Source organism: Mauremys mutica, chromosome 11, assembly GCF_020497125.1.
Source record: "Mauremys mutica isolate MM-2020 ecotype Southern chromosome 11, ASM2049712v1, whole genome shotgun sequence".
Taxonomy (NCBI): domain Eukaryota; kingdom Metazoa; phylum Chordata; order Testudines; family Geoemydidae; genus Mauremys; species Mauremys mutica.
In genome coordinates this window covers 61,159,973-61,180,997 of record NC_059082.1, presented here as the reverse complement: position 1 = coordinate 61,180,997, position 21,025 = coordinate 61,159,973, and the positions used below count along the sequence as shown (strand labels likewise).

Genomic DNA, 21,025 nt, shown 5'->3' with positions numbered 1-21,025 from the left:
TATGTTGGATAGGATAGCGTCTCCCACTGACATAGCTACCACCACTCTTTGGGGGTGGTTTGCTTATGCCAGCAGGAGAGTTCTCTTCCACCAGCACAGAGCAGCTACGCAGGAGACCTTAACAGTGGTGCAGCTGCAGCAATATAGCTGTGCCGCCTTAAGGTCCGTAGCGTAGACGTAACTCAATACTGTCTTTCCAAACTAGGGCCAAGAAAGCTTTTATACCAGACCCTTGCATTTTTAGTTTAGGCAACACATTTTAAGACAAAAGCTTGAAAAAAAATGTTTGTTTAAAAAGACAGCCTCACTGGTACTTTTGTATCCAACTTCTTCTAACCCCTTTTTGCCCTAGAATCACACACAGACCTTGGAATGCCAGAAACAAAAATGCACTGCAACAATTTTAAAGAATGAAGCTTTTCCAAAATAGTTTTGCTATGGGCCTACTGGCTTCAGGGTGGAATTTCACGTGTTGGTTTTGACCTAAAAAACCCAGAAACTGCTTGGTTTCTGTCCCTCCCTCTCCCCCCCAATGCCTTACTATCACAGTTGCATCAGCTGCTTTCCTTTCATTTGGAATGCTTTTGTCCCCTTCTTTCCCTCACCACACCCAAGCCTGAAATAGCCCAATTTTATACACTGCAAAGCCCCTTTGTTTGCGTAGGCATTGTCAGAAGACAGTTGAGGGTAGAATTTCTGGTTAGCGCTGGAGGGTTTGAAGCTGCATCAGTCACATGATTTGTGATGTTTAAGAGGGAGGAAGGAGTGCTGCTGCACTGGCTGATCTTTACTTTGTATCTCCTGTGTTCTTATGTTTTTAAAATGCATGTCAAGAAAGCCCAAAGCCCTGTATGGGTGCCTTTCAATGTGGAGTTTGTAGCAGACCGGAATCTAAATAAATATTGTAGAAACCAGGATAGAATCACAGCCTCTGTTCGGAGCCCTGCCAGCTCATGAGAGAGCAGATCTTTAAATATTCACTTGTTCAAGCAAAATGTGAATTTTATATCTCTATTTTAACCTGATCCACCTAATTCTGACCAGGGGGAGGTGGCGGCCCAGGGAGAAAAAACAATAGTTTTGTAGCGAGAAAGTTGCTGACACATCTGGGATCTTCCAAGTGAGAAAGTCAAAAGTGCAAAGGTCTATTCTGGTTTCTACAGTTTAATCCATAATTGTATAACTAAAGGAACACATTCCATGTAGATTCAGTTCTTACGAAGCACTGTCGATGTCTAGGTTCTGCAGTATTGTCAAGAGTCACACTCAGTATTTTGACTCACCCTGTACCACATGAATATTGCTTTAAAGGCATTTTCATTAGAGCAGGATCCACAGGACATGGTGATAACCTGTTGCAGGCCCTTAGGAGCCACCTGTCAACAAAGAGACATCATAAAGCTAAAATAGCAGTTATGGAACAAAGCAATAATACTAACCAGCCCCATTTCATTCCCTTACTCAAATAAATTCAGTGTGGTGTCCGCATGCAGACACACCACCACCTCTCACATTCAGCTCTTAAGAGAATCAAAGGTTTGATTTCATCACGGTGGAGGGTGGGAGGTTCTCTTTGAAATTTCATCTGCAAAGTTCTCTGCATGGGAACATCCAGCTTCATTTATGGATCCCATTCTCTTGAAAAGGGGAAGGCAGGTGATTCAGCTGCTAACAGTTAAACCACAACATTTCCTATTCAAATGCTTTTATTTTTACTCTGGTAAGTCTGTACCCTGAATACCATGTGTTTATTGATCACAATTTTAAGAAGGAAAGAGAAAACACACATTCCTTTACAGAATAGTTACACAAATAACCATCATCTGCAGAAAGCACACATGGAAAATAACCTCAATGCCAAGCTCCACATGCTCAGCATACAAGGAAAAGAAGATTGACAAACAGTGCATCACTTGGAGAAAGCCTCTAGTGAAAATACAGTGGAAGGTTTGGAGGCCTCATCTTTAGCTATTCACACTTTGAGCTAAAGGATTGTTAGACAGAACTTTAGCCTTGTACTTTCTGGGTTCCATGTGAAATTTCCCACTTATGAAAGGGCCATTCATAAACTGGAAAAGGAGTAGAACACTAACAAAGCAAAACCATTGCTTCCTTTGATGCTTAGTTCTTCAATCTGTAAGCGATGATTACTCTCAACACTCAGTCTCATTATCCATAATTTCAGTCGACATCTTCAAGAATATAGAATAATGGTTATTTAATAATAGTTCCAACTTTTGAATCTCTTCAAGAGCAGAAGAGCAGCACCATCTGGTCAGTTCTCTGATGATCTTTAAAAAAAAATCCTATCGTTCCTTAAAATCTCTTCAAATCCTGTTTCCATCATGGCTTTAAGCATTGTAGGTTGGATTTTGTTATGCTCTTTAGGCCCTGATCAAGCAAAGCAGATAAACACATGCTTAACTTTAAGAATATGAGTAGTCTCATTAACTAAAGCAGCTACTGCATTTTTCATTGCGTTTCATACCTTCTGAACCCGTTCATTGGTGTTAACATGGATGGTAGGAATATTCTAATGGGGGGGTGTTTAAGATAAGTGCACAGAGCTCTATTTCTTATTTGTGATTAAGTAACTTTGCAATTTACTGCTGCAACAGAAATTTCAGATCCTTCCTCTCGGGGCGGGTTCATACCATACATGCACTTTGGAGAATATGCAGACTTAGAATATGGTAAATCATCATTGTTCATTCTTAAACTTACCGAAAGCAAAGATTCCTTTAATTTTTCAGCAAAATTCTCTGGAGGTAAAATCCCAAGAGCAGGTCTGTTAACAAATGTACTCTGAAAAGTGAAGGAAGGGAAACAGTAAGTATTTAACATCATAAGAAAAAATCTGCGATGCTGAGACTGCGATTCAAAAAATATGAATATAAATTAAAGTCTAAAGTTCAAGTACACTAACATTAGGCAAATTCTTAAATATTTGCAGTGATGATACAGAAGTTTTAAAAATAACTGAAAATATTCAAGTCTCAATAAATTCACCCATTTATTCTCTTTGAGGGTCAACTTCAAAGAGAGAGATTCTAGACTGCATTAAATGGTTTTTCTTTAACACTGATTTTTTTATCCCTTCACCCTATTCTTTCACCAAAATCTCAGTTCCTTTTATACAGAGGAAATAAACTTTAAAGCCTTAATTATTTGGCTTCAGTTAGAATGGCTAAACCCAAATTTAATTAAGATAGTGTAACAGTTTCTTCCTTATCATGCTTCAAGGGAGACCAGTTCTGAACACTGTGGGTATAAACACTCTCCAGATATTATAACAATATAGGATTTTGAGGCTGGGGGAACTAGACAAAGATATGTTCAAAGGACAAGAGAAAGATAAGCTGCAAGAATCAGCAAAGCAATGTTGCAATAAAATAGTTTCCCTGCAATAAAATTATGCACACAAACACACATGCTCTCTCCCTTATAAAATCCTCTCATACATTTACAATAGTGAGTAGTACATCAAGGGAGTAACATGTTAGGCAAAACCATGTCTGGATGAATGGGGATTTGTGTTCTGATTTAATGAGAGATACCGCTACACCATATTATGTAAAATTGCATTCAATGGCTTTGTGCAGCTTAGTTTTAGTAGCATCTTGATTCTGCACTCAGAGGTTGATCAGATGGGTACCGGATTGTGAGAGAAGGGGGTTAAAATCATCAAAACTACTGGCCATAGTTACCATTTTGAGTTGATTGTGTCTACTCAGCTGCACATGAAGTGTCTCAGAATGCTGTTGCAGCCCTGAACCAGTTCCAATTCCCAATACTCATGAAGGTAATCTCACTGGTGAGACAGAGCTACGCAGAGAAGACTGACATGAACAATGGCTGAGAAAGCAGAGATGCTTTCTCCCTTATAAAAGTAAGGGAATCACAGAAATGTAGGACTGAAAGGACCTCGATAGGACATCTAGTTCAGTCCCTTGCATTGAGGCAGAACTAAGGATTATCCAGCTCATTCCTGACATGTGTTTGTTTAACCTGTTCTTAAAAACTTCCAATGATGAAGATTCCACAACCTCCCTAGATAATTTGTTCTGGTGCTTAACTACCCTAAGGCCTGGTCTATCCTGGGGCAGGAAACCGATCTAAGATACACAACTTCAGCTACAAGAATAGCATAGCTGAAGTCGACGTATCTTAGATCGACTTACCTCCCATCCTCATGGCACGGGATTGACGGCCACGGCTCCCCTGTCGACTCCGCTTCCGCCTCTCGCCCTGGTGGAGTTCCAGAGTCGACGGGAGCACATTCGGGGATCGATTTATCGCATCTAGACGAGACGCGATAAATTGATCCCCGATAGATCGATCGCTACCCGCCGATCCGGCAGGTAGTGTGGACTTACCCTATAGTTAGCAAGTTTTTCCTAATGGCTAAATCTCCCTTGTTGCAATTTAAACCCATTCCTTCTTGTCCTGTCCTCAGTAGTTAAGGAGAACAATTAAATCACTCGCTTCTTTATAACAACCTTTACATACTAGAAGACTTATGTTGGGGGGACAGAAGTCTTCTCATCTCCAGATTAAACAAACCCAATTTTTTCAATAGTTCCTCATATGTCATGTTTTCTAGACCTTTAATTAGTGCTTAATTTGTAATGAAAGAGGTGCCAGAGCTCAAACAATTTTTTTAAAAACTTTTATAACTGATGCAGCAAGCCCAGAGGTGCAAGGGCGATGAACTGCCAAGCCTAGAGGTGCTGGGTCTCAGCCCTGGCAAGCCCAGACACAAATTAAGTACTGCCTTTAATCATTTTTGTTGCTCTCCTCTGGACTTTCTCTAATTTGTCCACATCCTTCCTGAAGTGTGGTGCCCAGAACAGGGCACAGTACTCCAGTTGAGGCCTTATGCTGAGTAGAATGAAAGAATTACTTCTTGTGTCTTGCTTACAACACTCCTGCTAATACATCCCTGAATGACTGTTTGCTTTCTTCAGTTCTATTTTCCATGCTGTCTTTGGGAGACACCTGGAAGGCTCTATTGTAGTGCAGTATATTTGTGTTTGCTGTTTAAAGCAAATAGCATGATAAATAATATTTAACACCTTTCATCCATAGATCTCAAACACTTTGCAAAGGAGAGTATCATTATCCTTATTTTATGAATGGGGAAGTGGAGGCACAGAGAGGTGAAGTGCTTTCTCCAAGAGTCTGCACCTGGTCAGTGGCTAAGCTGGAAGTAGAATCCAAGACTCCCGGATTCCCAGTCCAGTGACTTATCCACTGGACCGTTGCCACTGTACATGTAACTCTCTCACACATTAGGATGTGTGGGTAAGGATAAAAGTGGTAAAAAAAAACCAGGGTGATGTCTTGGTAGGGGTCTACTACAGACCACTTAACCAGAAAGAAGAGGTAGATTAGGCTTTTTTTTTTTTTTTTTTTTAAACAACTAAATCATCCAAAGCACAGGACTTGGTGGTGATGGGGGACTTCAACTACTCAGATATCTGTTGGGAAAATAACACAGCAGGGCACAGATTATCCAACAAGCTCTTGGAATGTATTGGAGACAATTTTTTTTTAGAAACTGGAGAAAGCTACTAAGGGAGAGGCTGTTCTAGATTTGATTTTGACAAAGAGGTTGAGAATTTGAAAGTGGAAGGCAGCTTGGGTGAAAGTGATCACGAAATGGTAGAGTTCATGATTGAAGGAATGGTAGGAGGGAGAACAGCAAAAAAGAGAATATGGATTTTAAGAAGGCAGACTTTAGCAAACTCAGGGAGTTGGTAGGTAAGATCCCCTGGGAAGCAAATCTAAGGGGAGAAACAACTGAAGACAGTTGGCCGTTTTTCAAAGAGACATTATTAAGGGCACAAGAGCAAACTATCCCACTGCGCAGGAAAGATAGGGAGTATGGCAAGAGACCACCCCTGGCTTAATCAGGAGATCTTCACTGATCTAAAAATCAAGAGAGTCCTACAAAAAACTAGGTCAACTTACAAAGGATGAATATAAACAAATAATACAAGTATGTAGGGACAAAATTAGAAAGGCCAAGGCACAAAATGAGATCAAACTAGCTAGAGACATAAAGGGTAACAAGAAAACATTCTTCAGATACATTAGAAGCAAGAGGAAGACCAAGGACAAGGTAGGCCCGTTACTCAATGATGGGGAAAAACAACAAGAGAGCATGTGGAAATGGCAAGGGTGCTCAATGACGACTTTGTTTTGGTTTTCACCGAAAAAGTTGGTGGTGATAGGACATCTAACATAGTGAATGCCAGTGAAAATGAGGTAGGATCAGAGGCTAAAATAGGGAAAGAACAAGTTAAAAAATAGTTAGAAAAATTAGATGTCTTCAAGTCACCAGGGCCTGATGAAATGCATCCTAGAATACCCAAGGAACTGACTGAGGAGATATCTGAGCCATTAGTGATTACCTTTGAAAAGTCATGGAAGACGGGAGAGATAATGAAGCAAATAATTAAGCAATCAATTTGCAAACATCTAGAAGATAATAAGGTGATAAGTAACAGTCAGCATGGATTTGTCAAGAACAAATCCTGTCAAACCAACCTGACAGCTTTTCTTTGACAGAGTAATGAGCTTTGTGGATTGGGGGGGAAGCAGTAGACACGTTATATCTTGACATTGGTAAAGCTTTTGATCCTGTCTCGCATGACCTTCTCATAAACAAACTAGGGAAATGCAACCTAGATGGAGCTACTATAAGGTGGGTGCAAAACTGATTGAAAAACCGTTCCCAGAGAGTAATCATCAGTGGTTCACAGTCATGCTGGAAGGGCATAATGAGTGGGGTCCTGCAGGGATCAGTTCTGGGTCCAGTTCTGTTCAATATCTTCATCCATGATTTAGATAATGGCATATAGAATACACTTAAAGTTTGTGGACGATACCAAGCTGGGTGGGGTTGCAAGTGCTTTGGAGGACAGGATTAAAATTCAAAATGATCTGGACAAAGTGGAGAAATGGTCTGAAGTAAACAGCATGAAATTCAATAAGGACAAATGCAAAGTACTCCACTAAGAAAGAAATAATCAGTTGCACACACAAAATGGGAAATGACTGCCTAGGAAGGAGTGCTGTGGAAAGGGATCTGGGGGTCATAGTGGACCACAAGCTAAATATGAGTCAACAGTGTAACACTGTTGTAAAAAAAGCAAACATCTTTCTGGGATGTATTAGCAGGAGTGTTGAAAACAATACATGAGAAATAATTCTTCCGCTCTACTCCACGCTGATGAGGCCTCAACTGGAGTATTGTCTAGTTCTGGGCGCCACATTTCAGGAAAGATGTGGACAAATTGGAGAATGTCCAAAGAAGAGCAAAAAAAATGATTAAAGGTCTAGAAAACATCACCGATGAGGGAAGATTGAAAAAACTTGGTTTGTTTAGTCTGGAGAAGGGAAGACAGAGCGGGGACATGATAACAGGATAGGACAAGAAGCAATGGGCTTAAATTGCAGCAAGGGAGGTTTAAGTTGGATATTAAGAAAAACTTCCTAACTGTCAGGGTGGTTAAGCACTGGAATAAATTGCCTAAGGAGGTTGTGGAATCTCATCATTGGAGATTTTAAAAAGCGGGTTAGACAAACACCTGTCAGGGATGGTCTAGATCATACTTATTCCTGCCATAAGTGCAGGGGACTGGACTAGATGACCTCTTGAGGTCCCTTCTAGTCCTATGATTGTATGATTCTATGATGTGCATTTATTCTTACCCAAGGAGGCTGGCTTTCACCAAAGATTGGTTGGACACTGAAGATTCTGGTTATCTCCGTGCTGCCTTCCACTCAGCTTAGCAGCTCAGGTTCAAAATGTTTCCAATGAAATCAATGGTTTGGTATTCTGGTTCCTTTTATTTGTGTGGCCAACCTCCTAGGAGCCTGAAGCACGCCCCTTTACCATGACTGCATTTTAGGGAAGTCTTCCTTGGTGCACTAGCACAGTAAATTTCTTCTCTCAGATTGTGACAATGGGCTAAGCAGATGATGGCGTTCTCTACTCATCGCATTAATGTTGTGGGTAACTAGTCTCTCTTTGGCCAACAGCCTCTCCCAGCATTACATCTGAGTAATTTGGCTGGCAGCTGCAGAATTCCCCGCAGACAAGTGAGGGGAATCCATTCTCTTGGTCCAGCCCTGAGCCATTTAGCAGCCACTAAGGCTGGAGTAGCCTCCATAGCTGTAGCACCCTCTCTCGAAGACATGGAGAAGATTGGATGATCTTTGTAGCAATGGATTCTCCAGCTCTGTCAGGGTTCCCTCCCCACTCTGAACTTAAGGGTACTGATGTGGGGACCCGCATGAAGACCCCCTAAGCTTATTTCTACCAGCTTAGATTAAAAACTCCCCAAGGCACAGATCCTTCCTTGTACCTTGGATTAGGTAACGCTGCCACCACCAAGTGATTTAAACAAACATTTAAGGAGGGCCACTTGGAGCTCTACCTTCCCCAAATATCCCCCTGTGACGAACTAGGAATGTTCTTAATGTTTTCTCTGAATACTGTGTTGGTGCCTCAGTGTCCCCTATGCAGTTCTTAAGTATCTAGGTGGTGGAATAAGGGTGTATGGTTGCTGCAGAGCAAAGGGCCAGCGTACATAAATGCCTGACACTCTGTCTCCTAGCAACTGATGGCCTGGGCCCCTCCTCTGCAAAGGTGCCAACTGAAGGTGTTGGAGACAAAGAAATCAGGTGACCTCCTGGCCCAGGAAAGGAACTGAGCAGAATAGGAGGGGCTAGAGGGGGTTCTCAGTCTGGAGCTGACTGGGGACGAGGAGTGAAGTGCAGACGTGGGTGTCTCACTGCTCACTGCCCCCCAAAATGGACCCGGCTGAGGGGTCCAGTTCTCTGTACCTACAAGCTCTGTTTTAGACCATATTCCTGTCATCAAATAAACCTCTGTTTTACTGGCTGGCTGAGAGTCTCGTCTGACTGTGAAGTGGGGGTTCAGGACCCTGTGGCTTCCCCAGGACCCTGCCTGGGTGGACTCGCTGTGGGAAGCACATGGAGGGGCAGAGGATGCTGAATTCTCCAAGGAGAGACCCAGGAGGTGAAGCCGTGTGAGCTTCTTGCCCTGGAGACAGTCTGCTCCAAGGGAGAGGAGGCTCCCCAAAGTCCTGCCTAGTTTGGTGGGGAGTAGTTCCAGAGCATCGCCTGGGGACTCCATGACACCCCCCCAAGTCCCTACTCCCCATTTCCTGGGGAGGCTTGAGAATAATATCCTCACCAGTTGGTACAGGTGAACACAGACCCAAACCCTTGGATCTTAAAACAATGAAAAATCAATTAGGTTCTTAAAAGAAGAATTTTAATTAAAAAAAAAAGGTAAAAGAATTACCTCTGTAAAATTGGGATGGTGAGTACTTTACAGAATAACAAAATACTCAAGAAAACAGAGGATCTCCTCTCTATGCAAAACCTTAAAGCAGTGGTCCCCAACCTTTTTCGTCTGTCAGGCGCCAGACGAAGGACCGTGGCGGCGGTCAAGCATTTGGCGGCATTTCAGCGGCAACGCCTCTGGATGACGTCACAAACCAAAATAAAAGTAAGCTAACGGCATTCCTTCGCTAGTACTTACTAATACTACTGGAGTTGGATAGCTTGCTTTCTTGATCAGTCTCCGGCAAGTACACAGAACAGACAGACAAAGAACAGACAAAACAAAACCTCCCCCCCAGATCTGAAAGTATTTTGTCCCCTTATTGGTCCTTTTGGTCAGGTGCCAGCCAGGTTACCTGAGCTTCTTAACCCTTTACAGGTAAAAGGATTTTGTGCCTCTGGCCAGGAGGTGGATTTTATAATACTGTATACAGGAAGGTTGTTACCCTTCCTTATATATATATATATATATATATATATATATATATATATATAAGACAAGATCTTATATATATATTATATATATAAGACAAGATCTATCCCCAATTTTCTTCTGTGCAACAACATGCAGGGACAGACTGTGGAGCTGGACTCCTCTTTGCTTCCCAGGGATGGGGTCCTCCCCAACTCTTCCCTCTCTTACTCAGTAGAAACAAAATGTCTCCACTACAAGAGTCCTTGGCACCTACAGAGGTGGCAGCAGCAAGATGTGCCCCACCACAGAGAAGCTAGCGAAAGACTAACTACAAGCTCATCTAAGTGAAGCCAACATACTAGACCCAGCACAATCTGGCTTTAGTGGCACTGATGGATGATCTCCTCCTGACAATGGATTCTCACCACCCTAGACCTCTCCCCCACTATTGACCATGAGATACTGCTGTTTCACCTGACAGAGGTGGCAGGAGTTAAGGGTGATGCGCCAAAATGTTTTCAGTCCTCCTTGGAGTGATGCACCAAAGAACAGTAATGGGAACTGTGCTTCCATCACCAGATCCTTCATTTTGGGGGGGGGGGGGGTACACAAATATTAATTCTCTCTTTGATTCTTTTCCACATCTATATGGAACCACTGGTGAACTGGTAAGATGACATGGACTCAAGTGCCAGTGATATGCAGATGATACACAGCTCTTCAACACTTTTGACCATATCAATCACCACCAAGATGGCCCAGTGCTTGGATGAGATCAGCTTATGGATGAACAACAACTGGATGAATCTGAATCCAAGCAAAAGAAGGCAAAGGAAAGTATTCTGAGGAGTTTTCAGCCATGGTAGAGTCTTCTGTGATTGAAGGTTCACATCCACAATTGGTCAATTCAGTCCATAGTCTAGGAGTACTCTTGAATTCCTCACACCACAATAGCCACAAGTAATGCTTTCTACCTTCTCTGGTTGGCTGGGAGACTCCATCCCATCCTGATGGATGAAACCTGGCCTTAGTTATTCAGGACTTCATCACCTCTCAGATGGACTGTAGCAATGTAATATACCTGGGTATGAAACCTTCAACACTTACAAAACTCCAATTCATACAAAATGCTCTTCAGCAACACAGGACAGGTGTGATGTGCTCACAGTAGCCTCTGTACTCTACACTGGCTTAGGAAATTAACTCCCCAGGACAGGACTATCACAAACCTCACCACTTTCCATTCCAAGTGCAAGGTGGATTTCTTTGACCTTGCTTTCTCTAATATACACACACAGAAAAAAACAAATCAAAGAAATCCATGCTATCAAAACAAGACACTCCACTGCTTCTTCCTCTGGGAACAAATGCACTCTTAGAAGGTACTCAGATACTATGGCAATGACCATGATATAAAAACCCTTATAGAATAGAGTTTGGTGTTGGTGGTCAGTAGGTGGTAACTGAGTGGGGAGTCAGTGAGCACCAACTTGTACAGTACACTGTTTGAAAAACAGTTTTTGTTCTTCAAAATCACTGTTAAATTATTAATACAGATGAATTTGGTAAATTTATTCAAGTGACTTGAATGGAATATCATGGATTGAAGTGTTCCTCCATAGCACAGATTTTAATCTTTGCAGATGTTCTATTGTCAAACAATATGCTACTTTTACCGGTATATTAAAAGTGAATTAAGTACAAGTCAGTAATGTTTGGCAATGAATTCATGTATCAAAGCAGGCTCAACAACCCATGATTACTACAAAACAATGCTACTTTTCCTCAAGTTCTCATTAGAATTACAGTCTGAGCTCCAGTGAAGTAAGTCCTTATAGGTCCCCAGAGAGAAGAGACTGTTTTCCTAAATCCTCTATGTTTTTCAGTGAAAAGCAGGCTGCATGTTATTTGATATTTTTCAAATCTCTTTCTTCAGGAGAGAAGCTCATCTTATTCAGGAAATGCATGGAACATGATCAGAGCAATGAGAAATGTGAATTGCAATATCTACAATGTGTAAGGAAAACATCATCAGAATTCTTGAAAAATACACAGGGTCTAACTGGACACTAGCCAAAATTTCATAATTTATAAAAATGTCATTTCTGAAACAATGTTTACTTCTGTAGGCTCAGACTTAAATAAATCTAAATACAGATATTCCTCTCCAATTGTTTGAACAGCAAATTTTTTTGGTGTGTACTAGAGCTCTTATTTAACTTTTGTCTTTACTAGAGAAAAGTTGCCACATAAAACTAGATGCTTGAGAAAAATTCACAACAGATTAATGGATTATGGGCCATTTTGAGAAGAAAGTGTGTTTTTCTTTTGTTGTTAAAAAAAGAAGCCCAGCAACAAGAGAAACAGAACATTCAAATCATCTGCCACCATTTCAAATTAATGAGAATAGATTCTTCACAATGGGATAAAAATATTTTTTTTAATGCATCATGTACTATAAGGACGTAATCCCCAGAAGTAAATTTTATTCTTAATTAACAAACAAAGTCCCTGGAATATTTTGGCGCCTCAGAGGAGATTACTCCAGTAAGAGCAAGACTAAGGGCTAGTCTACACTGAAGTAATACAGTGGCGCAGCTACGTGCTTCAGCTGCACCACTGTAGTGATTCAGTGTAGACATTACCTATACTGACAGAAGGGGTCCTTCAACTGGTGTAGACAATCCACTTCCATCCATCTAGTACTATCTACACAGGGACTTAGGTTGTCTTAACTACGTTGCTCAGAAGTATGGATTTTTCACATCCCTGAGTGACACAGCTTTGTCAATCAAATTTTCTAGCGGAGACCAGCCCTGGGAACATGAATGGATTTTCACAGTATGGCTGACACTTAGCAGTCTGCAATCACACACCCATATACCAGCTGGCTGCAGTAGGTTTCCAGAAGCCCTTGCTTTTCATAATTCCCTGCCTATAGAACTAAATGCTTTCAGTATACTTCAGTGCAAATGGACATATTGCCTACAGTTGCCAAGACAAAGCATTGCCATAAATAGACAATGCACAGACGGTTTCTGGCTGACTCAATTCTGTCTTTTTTCCCGCGGAACTGATGGAGGCCTATATCATCTACTCTAGAAATAAAACCACAATACTAACAGTGTCTCTGGAGATCATGTTTAGGAGAGATGGGCTGAGCTATAAAGTTCCTATCTGGACTTTGCAGGCATTCTGATCTGCGATTTGTTCCAAGCTTTTCTCTGACATTTAAAGTGCCAGTAGACAAATAGGCTAGTGCCACCAAACACCACGGTGGTAGTTGTTAGATTAATGCTGCACTGTAATTAGGGTGTTTTGAGCTGACCTAGCTCTCCATGTTGGTTTTTAAAAAAGTTCTGAGGCATTTTGTTTTACCTTCAGGGAAGGTAGAATCACCCACCCTGGAGAAATGAGAACTCCCCTTGAGAATTCATTGGTCTGGTCTTTCACATCTACACAGTGTTGCTGAGCTTTTGCATTCAGATTCTCACACAGTTCACAGCTTAACTTGGAATCATGCAAGGTTTTCAGTTAAGTTAATTCAGTTCATCGTCCGATGCATCCAGGGCTGGCTCCTGGCACCAGCGAAGGAAGCAGGTGCCTGGAACGGCACTCTGTCCGTTATTGGGGTGGTACGTATGGGTCTTCAGCGGCACTTTGGCGGCAGCTCAAGCACTCCGTTTTAGTCTTCGGTGGAAATTCGGCGGCGAGTCCTTCATTCTGTCTCTTCCTCTTCGGCGGCACTTCGGCAACAGCTCAATTGGGTTTTCTTTTTTCTTTTTTTTGCCGCTTGGGGCAGCAAAAAACCTGGAGCCGATCCTGGATGCATCTACCCACATGCACAAGCTAAACTGTCAAAACTCATAGAAATTAAAAAATATATATACACAAAAATAATGGAACCCATGACTTCCAGAAAGGCCATGGCAAAAAATCAGACTGAATTATAATGCAATATTATTCAAACATCTTTCATGTGGGATTCCCTCCCATAATTTCCACTTCATAGGCAACAAGGGTGTAGGATGCTGTTCTTTCTGAAGACTTAGGCCTTTGCTACACTTGCGAGTTACAGCACAATAAAGCTACCCTGGGTGCCCTAGCTCCCCGTCCAAACTGGCAAGGCATGCAGAGTGCTCTGACTCTGCAGCTACAACACTGCTGACATTCCACCTCGGCGAGTGGAATAAGGTTTGCTGCGCCCCTGCTGGAGCGCCAGGGTGCCAGTGTGAACAAGGTATTACATTACTGTGCTGTGATCAGCCTCCGGAAATGTCCCATAATCCCCTTAAGTCAAGTGGCCACTCTTGTCATTGCTGTGAAATCGGCTGCAGAAATACGGAAATGCCCTTTCAAAGCTCCATTTCGGAGAAGCCAGCTGCTTATCAGCTCCGAGAAAAGCAAACATTTACTGTTTGCTTTGAGTGAGTGTGTGGGGGGGTCTGAACTTACAAGACAGCATGCTGACACTCTCTCAGCACCCCAAAAACCCACTCCCTCCCCCACATACACACTCCCTGTCATACTCCACCCCATCCTCCCCCCGATTTGAAAAGCATATTGCAGTCACTTGCATGCTGGGATAGCTGCCCATAATGCACCGCTCCCAATGCCGCTGCAAGTGCTGCAAATGTGGCCACGCCAGTGCGCTTGAAGCTGTCAGAGTGGACAGACTGCAGCACTTTCCCTACTGCACTGTACGAAAGTGGGTTTAACTCACAGCACTCTACATCTGCAAGTGTAGCCATGCCCTTACACTGATAATGTGAATATATTCACATTATCTGTATAATTACTCCATATCTGACATCCCAGTCCTTGTCCTCAAAGGACACCTGCACAATACCTTCAAAAGACAAGCCTGAGAATTTAAATTTACTACTCTGCTAGACACTGAAAATCATGGACTTAAGACACTGAATTTATGGCTCATTACAACAGTCTATAAGCCACAAACCCTCCTTTGTCCTACAACTGTAGAAGTGTTTAACTGCCCATATCACTTTGAATGGTCTTCTGCAATATGTGTTAAGTCCTTATCTGTTCCACCATCTATTTAGCTGTAACACTCCGAGTACCTTTCCCAGATCTGAATAAGAGCTCTTTTTAAGCTGAAAAACTTGTGTCTCTTTCACCAACACAAGTTGATCCGATAAAAAATATTACCTCACCCATCTTGTGTGTCTATTATTTGCATAGATAAAGTGGGTGAGGTAATATCTTTTATTGGACCAATTTCTGTTGGTGAGCGAGACAAGCTTTCAAGCTACATAGAGGAAAAGCTGAAGAGCTCTCTGTAGCCTGGAAGCTTTTCTCTCTCACCAACAGAAGTTGGTCCAATAAAAGATATTACCTCACCCACCTTGTCTCTCTAATATCCTGGCACCAACACAACTATGAGAAAACTACAAGCAATATATTATTTACATAGGCATTTAAAATAATTATCTTACTCCCAAACTATCTCACTGCACTAGCCTTCTTGTTTTAATTCTACAAGGATATGACAGTGTATCAGTACCTGAATGGCATCCCTTCTCAAAACAGTGAGCAAGGCACAATAAAAATCCAGGATCCTGGATTTAAATTACCATTTTCACATTGTGATTAGAAGATAGCATCTATTTCTTGCTCGCTTTCAAGGAGTCATGCTAGATTCCAAATAAGCAAAGCTTGCTAACAGACTCATTCAAAGTGCTTTCACAACCAAAAAATAATGAATTCAAAACAGCCTGGCTTTGAAGGGAGCATTTATTTGAATTAGTCTGTATCCACAAAAACAACAAGGAGTCCAGTGGCACCTTAAAGAAGTGGGTTTTTTACCCACGAAAGCTTATGCCCAAATAAATCTGTTAGTCCAGGGGTCCCCAATGTGGTGCCCGTGGGCGCCATCGAGCATCCGCCAAAATTCGGCGACGATGCCTCTGGATGACGCCGCTTGCCGCCGACAAGCAACGTCATCCAGAGGCGTCGCCACTGAAATGCTGCCGAAATTCAGTGGCATTTCGGCAGATGCTCGACCGCCGCCATGGTTCTTCGTCTGGCGCCCACCAGACGAAGAGGTTGGGGACCACTGTGTTGGTCTTTAAGGTGCCACTAGACTCCTTGTTGTTTTTATTTGAATTCTCTCTTTCAAATATGTACAAAGTGATGCATAAATATGTCACCTCAAATTCCCTTCTTCTGGATAAAGTCTTTTGTCTGGATAAAGTCTTTGTTGTTGTCCTTAAACTTTACAGAGCTTTTTTTTTTCTTCAAATAGTGAGTCTCTCCTCCCCACAAAATAAAGCCTGTCCACTCACATACTAACCTGATTTGCAAACAAGCCATTTTTTAAAAGTTAACACAAGATAAAGCAATAACAAGGGTGGGAGGAGTGAAGAACTGATTTAAATTATTTTGTGTCTTTTATACAAACCACTTACCAAGTTCTGTGGCTGCTGGAGAAGTTTCATCAGAGATGGATGGCTGTAACCTAAAACAAAAGAAGGAGACTATTTCCATCTGGTTTCAAGTAGCCTTTTTGAGATTTATTCATCAGTATGTACTGTAGAGAGTAACTTTATTTTCTTAACTTGCTTTTTTCTTAGTGTCATCTCTAACCTTTGCATGTATTAAAGTATTAAAGGTTGACTCTTTTCTAAAGTGGCACAAACTGTTATTCCCCTATGACTTACAAACTTTTCAGTGGCTTTGGGACAAATGCAGCATCTGATTACAGGGAAGTGTGCAATACAACCAAAGACTCTGGTGTAAGACTTCACCACTGTTAGGGCTTATCACCAAATTGACAATTAGGCTGAAATGGACCATGATCAACATGCTCTCTGTATGTGTATATATCTCTCCTCAATATATGTTCCATTCTATGCATTCGAAGAAGTGGGCTGTAGCCCATGAAAGTTTATGCTCAAATAAATTTGTTCGTCTCTAAGGTGCCACAAGTGCTCCTGTTCTTTTTGCGGACACAGACTAACACGGCTGCTACTCTGCAACAACATGATCAGTTGCCCTATTAAAGTTTGATTAAAACAGATAAAACAATTACAGACAGTTTGAAAAGGAAGCAGGCCCACAGGCGACATATGTGAATCTTTCTTGTATAAATGAAGCTCTTTGGTGATTAATCTTTTTAACCATCAGTTTGAAGTGCTGCCATCCACTTGAGTGGTGGAAATTTGCTTCCTCTTCACTCTGGGGTTACCAAGTTAACACTTCCCATTTCTCTTTAGTACCAAATGTATCTGTCACCCACTTTCTTTGACTGAGAATGGTATCACTGTTGCTAGATCAGTGCCACTAATGTTTTTCGGCTCAGATTCTATTACTGCCAACGTTTAAAAAGCATGCACTGTGGACTGCTTATTTTCCCACTCTGAAGAGATTCTTTCCAAGAAGAGAGGGATAGTAATCACAACCATGGCTTTTTTGAGTAAAATGACCTTCATCAAGCACTGAACATTGTATTTTTGTACACACTCATTTGTCCACTCAAAGTCAGTCTGGAAAATTATGCTCCATCCTTATGCTTCTCAGCCCATACTAGTCCCCCACTTCCAAGCACAGAAAGGATACAAATATCACCCAAAAGTGGCCGATGATCACAAAGTGGGAGGAAAGGACCCCACGTAGCATCATTCCACCTTTCAACTTGTGGAAGTTCATACACAAGAATGGCGCATAGTTTGGGCTCTTGGGTTTGGTGAGGGGGTATCTGATATAATCCCAGGGCCGGCCCACAACATTTTAGCACCTGAGGCGGGGAGCTCAAATGACACTCCCATGCCCTCTCGCTTGGGCCAAAACATGGAAAGATCTCAATTCTACCTTCTTCCTGTTCTACTCCTCTCATGGTACTGCTCTGCTACCTACCCCAATAAAGAACAACTAACAACTTAAAATGCGTTGTTCAAAAACTTTAAGTAACACTTAACTTTCAAACACCTGAACAGCAAATGTAACTTTTCTTGTCTGCATAGTAAACACTGGCATTTTTATCTGTTTGAATAATCAAAGTGGTGCTTTCCATGCCTTCTTGGCTACAAAGATTTGAACTGCTTCCTGCTGAAGGGCCAGCTTATGCTCTACTGAGATGGTTGCAAGGCCGAACAGACTCTCCTGTGTCATTGTGGATGTGTTTTTATTAACTTCAGCTTGGAGAAGCTGTGTTCTCCCCTGGCAACTGTTACAGGAAGTGTTAGAAGTATGCACAGAGCAACAAAAGCATTTGGAAAGAGGGTGGTCATCTTATTTGTGCACATATATTCCAGAACAGCCTTTGGAGTTGATCCTGCTGAAATGTATCTTGAAAGGGCTATAAGTTCATCGCCTAAATCACTCGCATCAATATCGCACATGTCATCATGAGTCAACACTGTCTCTAGTGCCCTGCATTACTGGTGTAGGTCTTCTTCAGGTATAGTCAGGAGTTTTGGAATATCATACAACATCCCAAATATACTGCTGTGTTCCTTGAGCTGCATGAAACGTTCTTCAGCTGACTGTACTGCACAATCTAGCACCTGGTTAAAGAATTCAACTTTGAACTATTGTTTGGGGTCTCTTATGGGATTATCCCGTTCCTCGTAATCAAAATGTCTTTTTCTTCGGTGACTCTTGTATTCTTGAATAGGAAAATAGCTTCAGTGTGAAGTTCCTCTGCCAATTTCCATGCACTCTTCAGAACGTTTTGAAATCCCTCATCTGACTGGTAAGACTGTAGGTATGACTTTGCTTTGTTCAGTTGTTCCATTGCTCCAGATACATCAAGGTCAACACCTTGGAGTCTCTTGTTTACAACATTTATTTCAAAGAGTATGTCATGCCACAACACTAAGCCACACAGAAATTTGAAGTTATGTATGTTTCTGGTGATTCCATTTCCCTCTGCTACTGTTCTCCCATGAACGGTTAATGTCATAGCATTATCCTCCATAATGGCAACTATGGCATCATCTATCTTCCCAATTTGGTGTTCGATAGGCTTTATTGCCTCCACTCGACCTTCCCATCGTGTTGCACTCAGTAGTTTCAGTGTCAGAGAGGATGTTCCCAGATGTTGCTTCAAAATTTGCCATCAATGAGTTGAAGAGAAAAATACATAGATGCTTTGAATTACATTAAAAAATTCAGCAGTCTCACTAGAAGCTGATGCTGCATCACTGACCACCAAGTTCAATGAATGAGAGCTGCATGGGACAAAAAAAGCTGGAGGGTTTAACTCTCGGATCCATGTCTGTACTCCTCTGTTCTTTCCTCTCATGTTGGCACCATTATCGTAGTCTTGACCTCTCATGTCAGATATCGCAATTCCCGTATCTTCCAGCTTTTTAAGAAGCACATTTGTCATACCAGCACCTGTAGTATCATCAATGTCAATAAATTCTAGAAAATGCTCTCTGACAGTCACCATGGCAGGGACATTTTCACTAGGTTCTGTTGTTGTTACAAAACGCACCATTAAAGGCATTTGTTCTGTATGGCTGATGTCAGGTGTGCAGTCCAGAATAACAGAGTAATATCTTGCTGACTTCAGATCTGCCACAATCTTGTTGTTTGACTTTTGTTTGACTTTTGTTGCCACTAACTGTATGATCTCATTTTAAATTGTTTTTCCAAGGTAGTGGTGTTTATACATTTCTTGGATGGTGACTCTTCTTAGATGTTCCTAGAGTACAGCATCAAACTCAGCCATCAGCACCACAATTTTAAGGAAGTTTCTATTGTTTGGCACATACAGCAGATCTGAAGTGCCATGCAGTGCTAGATTTTGGGTAGCGTATCAAGCATTCTCACAATGGCAATAAGCCTTTTCAGAACATTTTGCCAGTAAAGAGACTCTGATGCAATCTTCTCTTGATGCTGATCACCTATGGTGGCCTTTAACTTTAGTCTCATCTCAAGCTCTTTCCACCTACGGAATGTTCTCTCGTGATTTGCTGCCAGATTTCTAGCCATATTTTTCCAGTCCTTTGTTCCTGTAGAACCCAATGGGGCTGGAACGTTAGACTGGAAGAGTCTGCAACAAAAACAGTATGCAGCATTCTGGGTTTTTTAGTACATAAGCCATGGCCTCTCCACTTTGTCACCACTGGGGATTTCACGCCAGTAATGTGTTGGATGGAAACTTCTATTTTCATTGTCTTTGGGGAACATGAAGTTTTTCACTTGCTGTGGCCCATCACAGAAACCTGGTGGACTGAGAGCAATCAATGGGACACGATCATTCCGGGATACAAAATATATCGGAAGGACAGAATAGGCCGTGCAGGGGGAGGAGTGGCACTATATGTTAAAGAAAGTGTAGATTCAAATGAAGTAAAAATCTTAAGCGAATCCACAGGTTCCATAGAGTCTCTATGGATAGAAATTTCATGCTCTAGTAAAAATATAACAGTAGGGATCTATTATCGACCACCTGACCAGGACAATAATAGTGATGATGAAATGCTAAGGGAAATTAGAGAGGCCATCAAAATTAAGAACCCAATAATAGTGGGGGATTTCAATTATCCCCATATTGACTGGGAACATTTCACTTCAGGACGAAATGCAGAGATAAAATTTCTCGATACTTTAAATGACTGCTTCATGGAGCAGCTGGTACGGGAACCCACAAGGGGAGAGGCGACTCTAGATTTAATCCTGAGTGGAGCGCAGGAGCTGGTCCAAGAGGTAACTATAGCAGGACCGCTTGGAAATAGTGACCATAATACAATAGCATTCAACATCCCTGTGGTGGGAAGAACATCTCAACTGCCCAACACTGTGGCCTTTCAAAAGGGGGAACTATAAAAAATGAGGGGGTTAGTTAGACAAAAGTTAAAAGGTACAGTGACTAAAGTGAAATCCCTGCAAGTTGCGTGGGCCCTTTTTAAAGACACCATAACAGAGGCCCAACTTCAATGTATACCCCAAATTAAGAAAAACAGTAAAAGAACTAAAAAAGAGCCACCGTGGCTTAACAACCATGTAAAAGAAGCAGTGAGAGATAAAAAGACTTCCTTTAAAAAGTGGAAGTCAAATCCTAGTGAGGCAAATAGAAAGGAGCACAAACACTGCCAACTTAAGTGCAAGAGTGTAATAAGAAAAGCCAAAGAGGAGTTTGAAGAACGGCTAGCCAAAAACTCCAAAGGTAATAACAAAATGTTTTTTAAGTACATCAGAAGCAGGAAGCCTGCTAAACAACCAGTGGGGCCCCTTGATGATGAAAATACAAAAGGAGCG

General features: G+C 41.8%; 1 protein-coding gene across 1 annotated transcript in view; it reads right to left on the bottom strand.

The window, feature by feature from the left end:
• ABAT (4-aminobutyrate aminotransferase) overlaps positions 1-21,025 on the bottom strand; it is a 139,007-nt gene that overhangs the window by 18,519 nt on the left and 99,463 nt on the right. The window contains exons 6-8 of the mRNA XM_044980501.1: positions 16,225-16,274; positions 2,725-2,805; positions 1,284-1,376 (exon numbers count right to left, since the gene is read on the bottom strand). Of these exons, the coding sequence (XP_044836436.1) occupies positions 1,284-1,376; positions 2,725-2,805; positions 16,225-16,274 (224 nt within the window). The remainder of the gene's footprint in view (positions 1-1,283; positions 1,377-2,724; positions 2,806-16,224; positions 16,275-21,025) is intronic.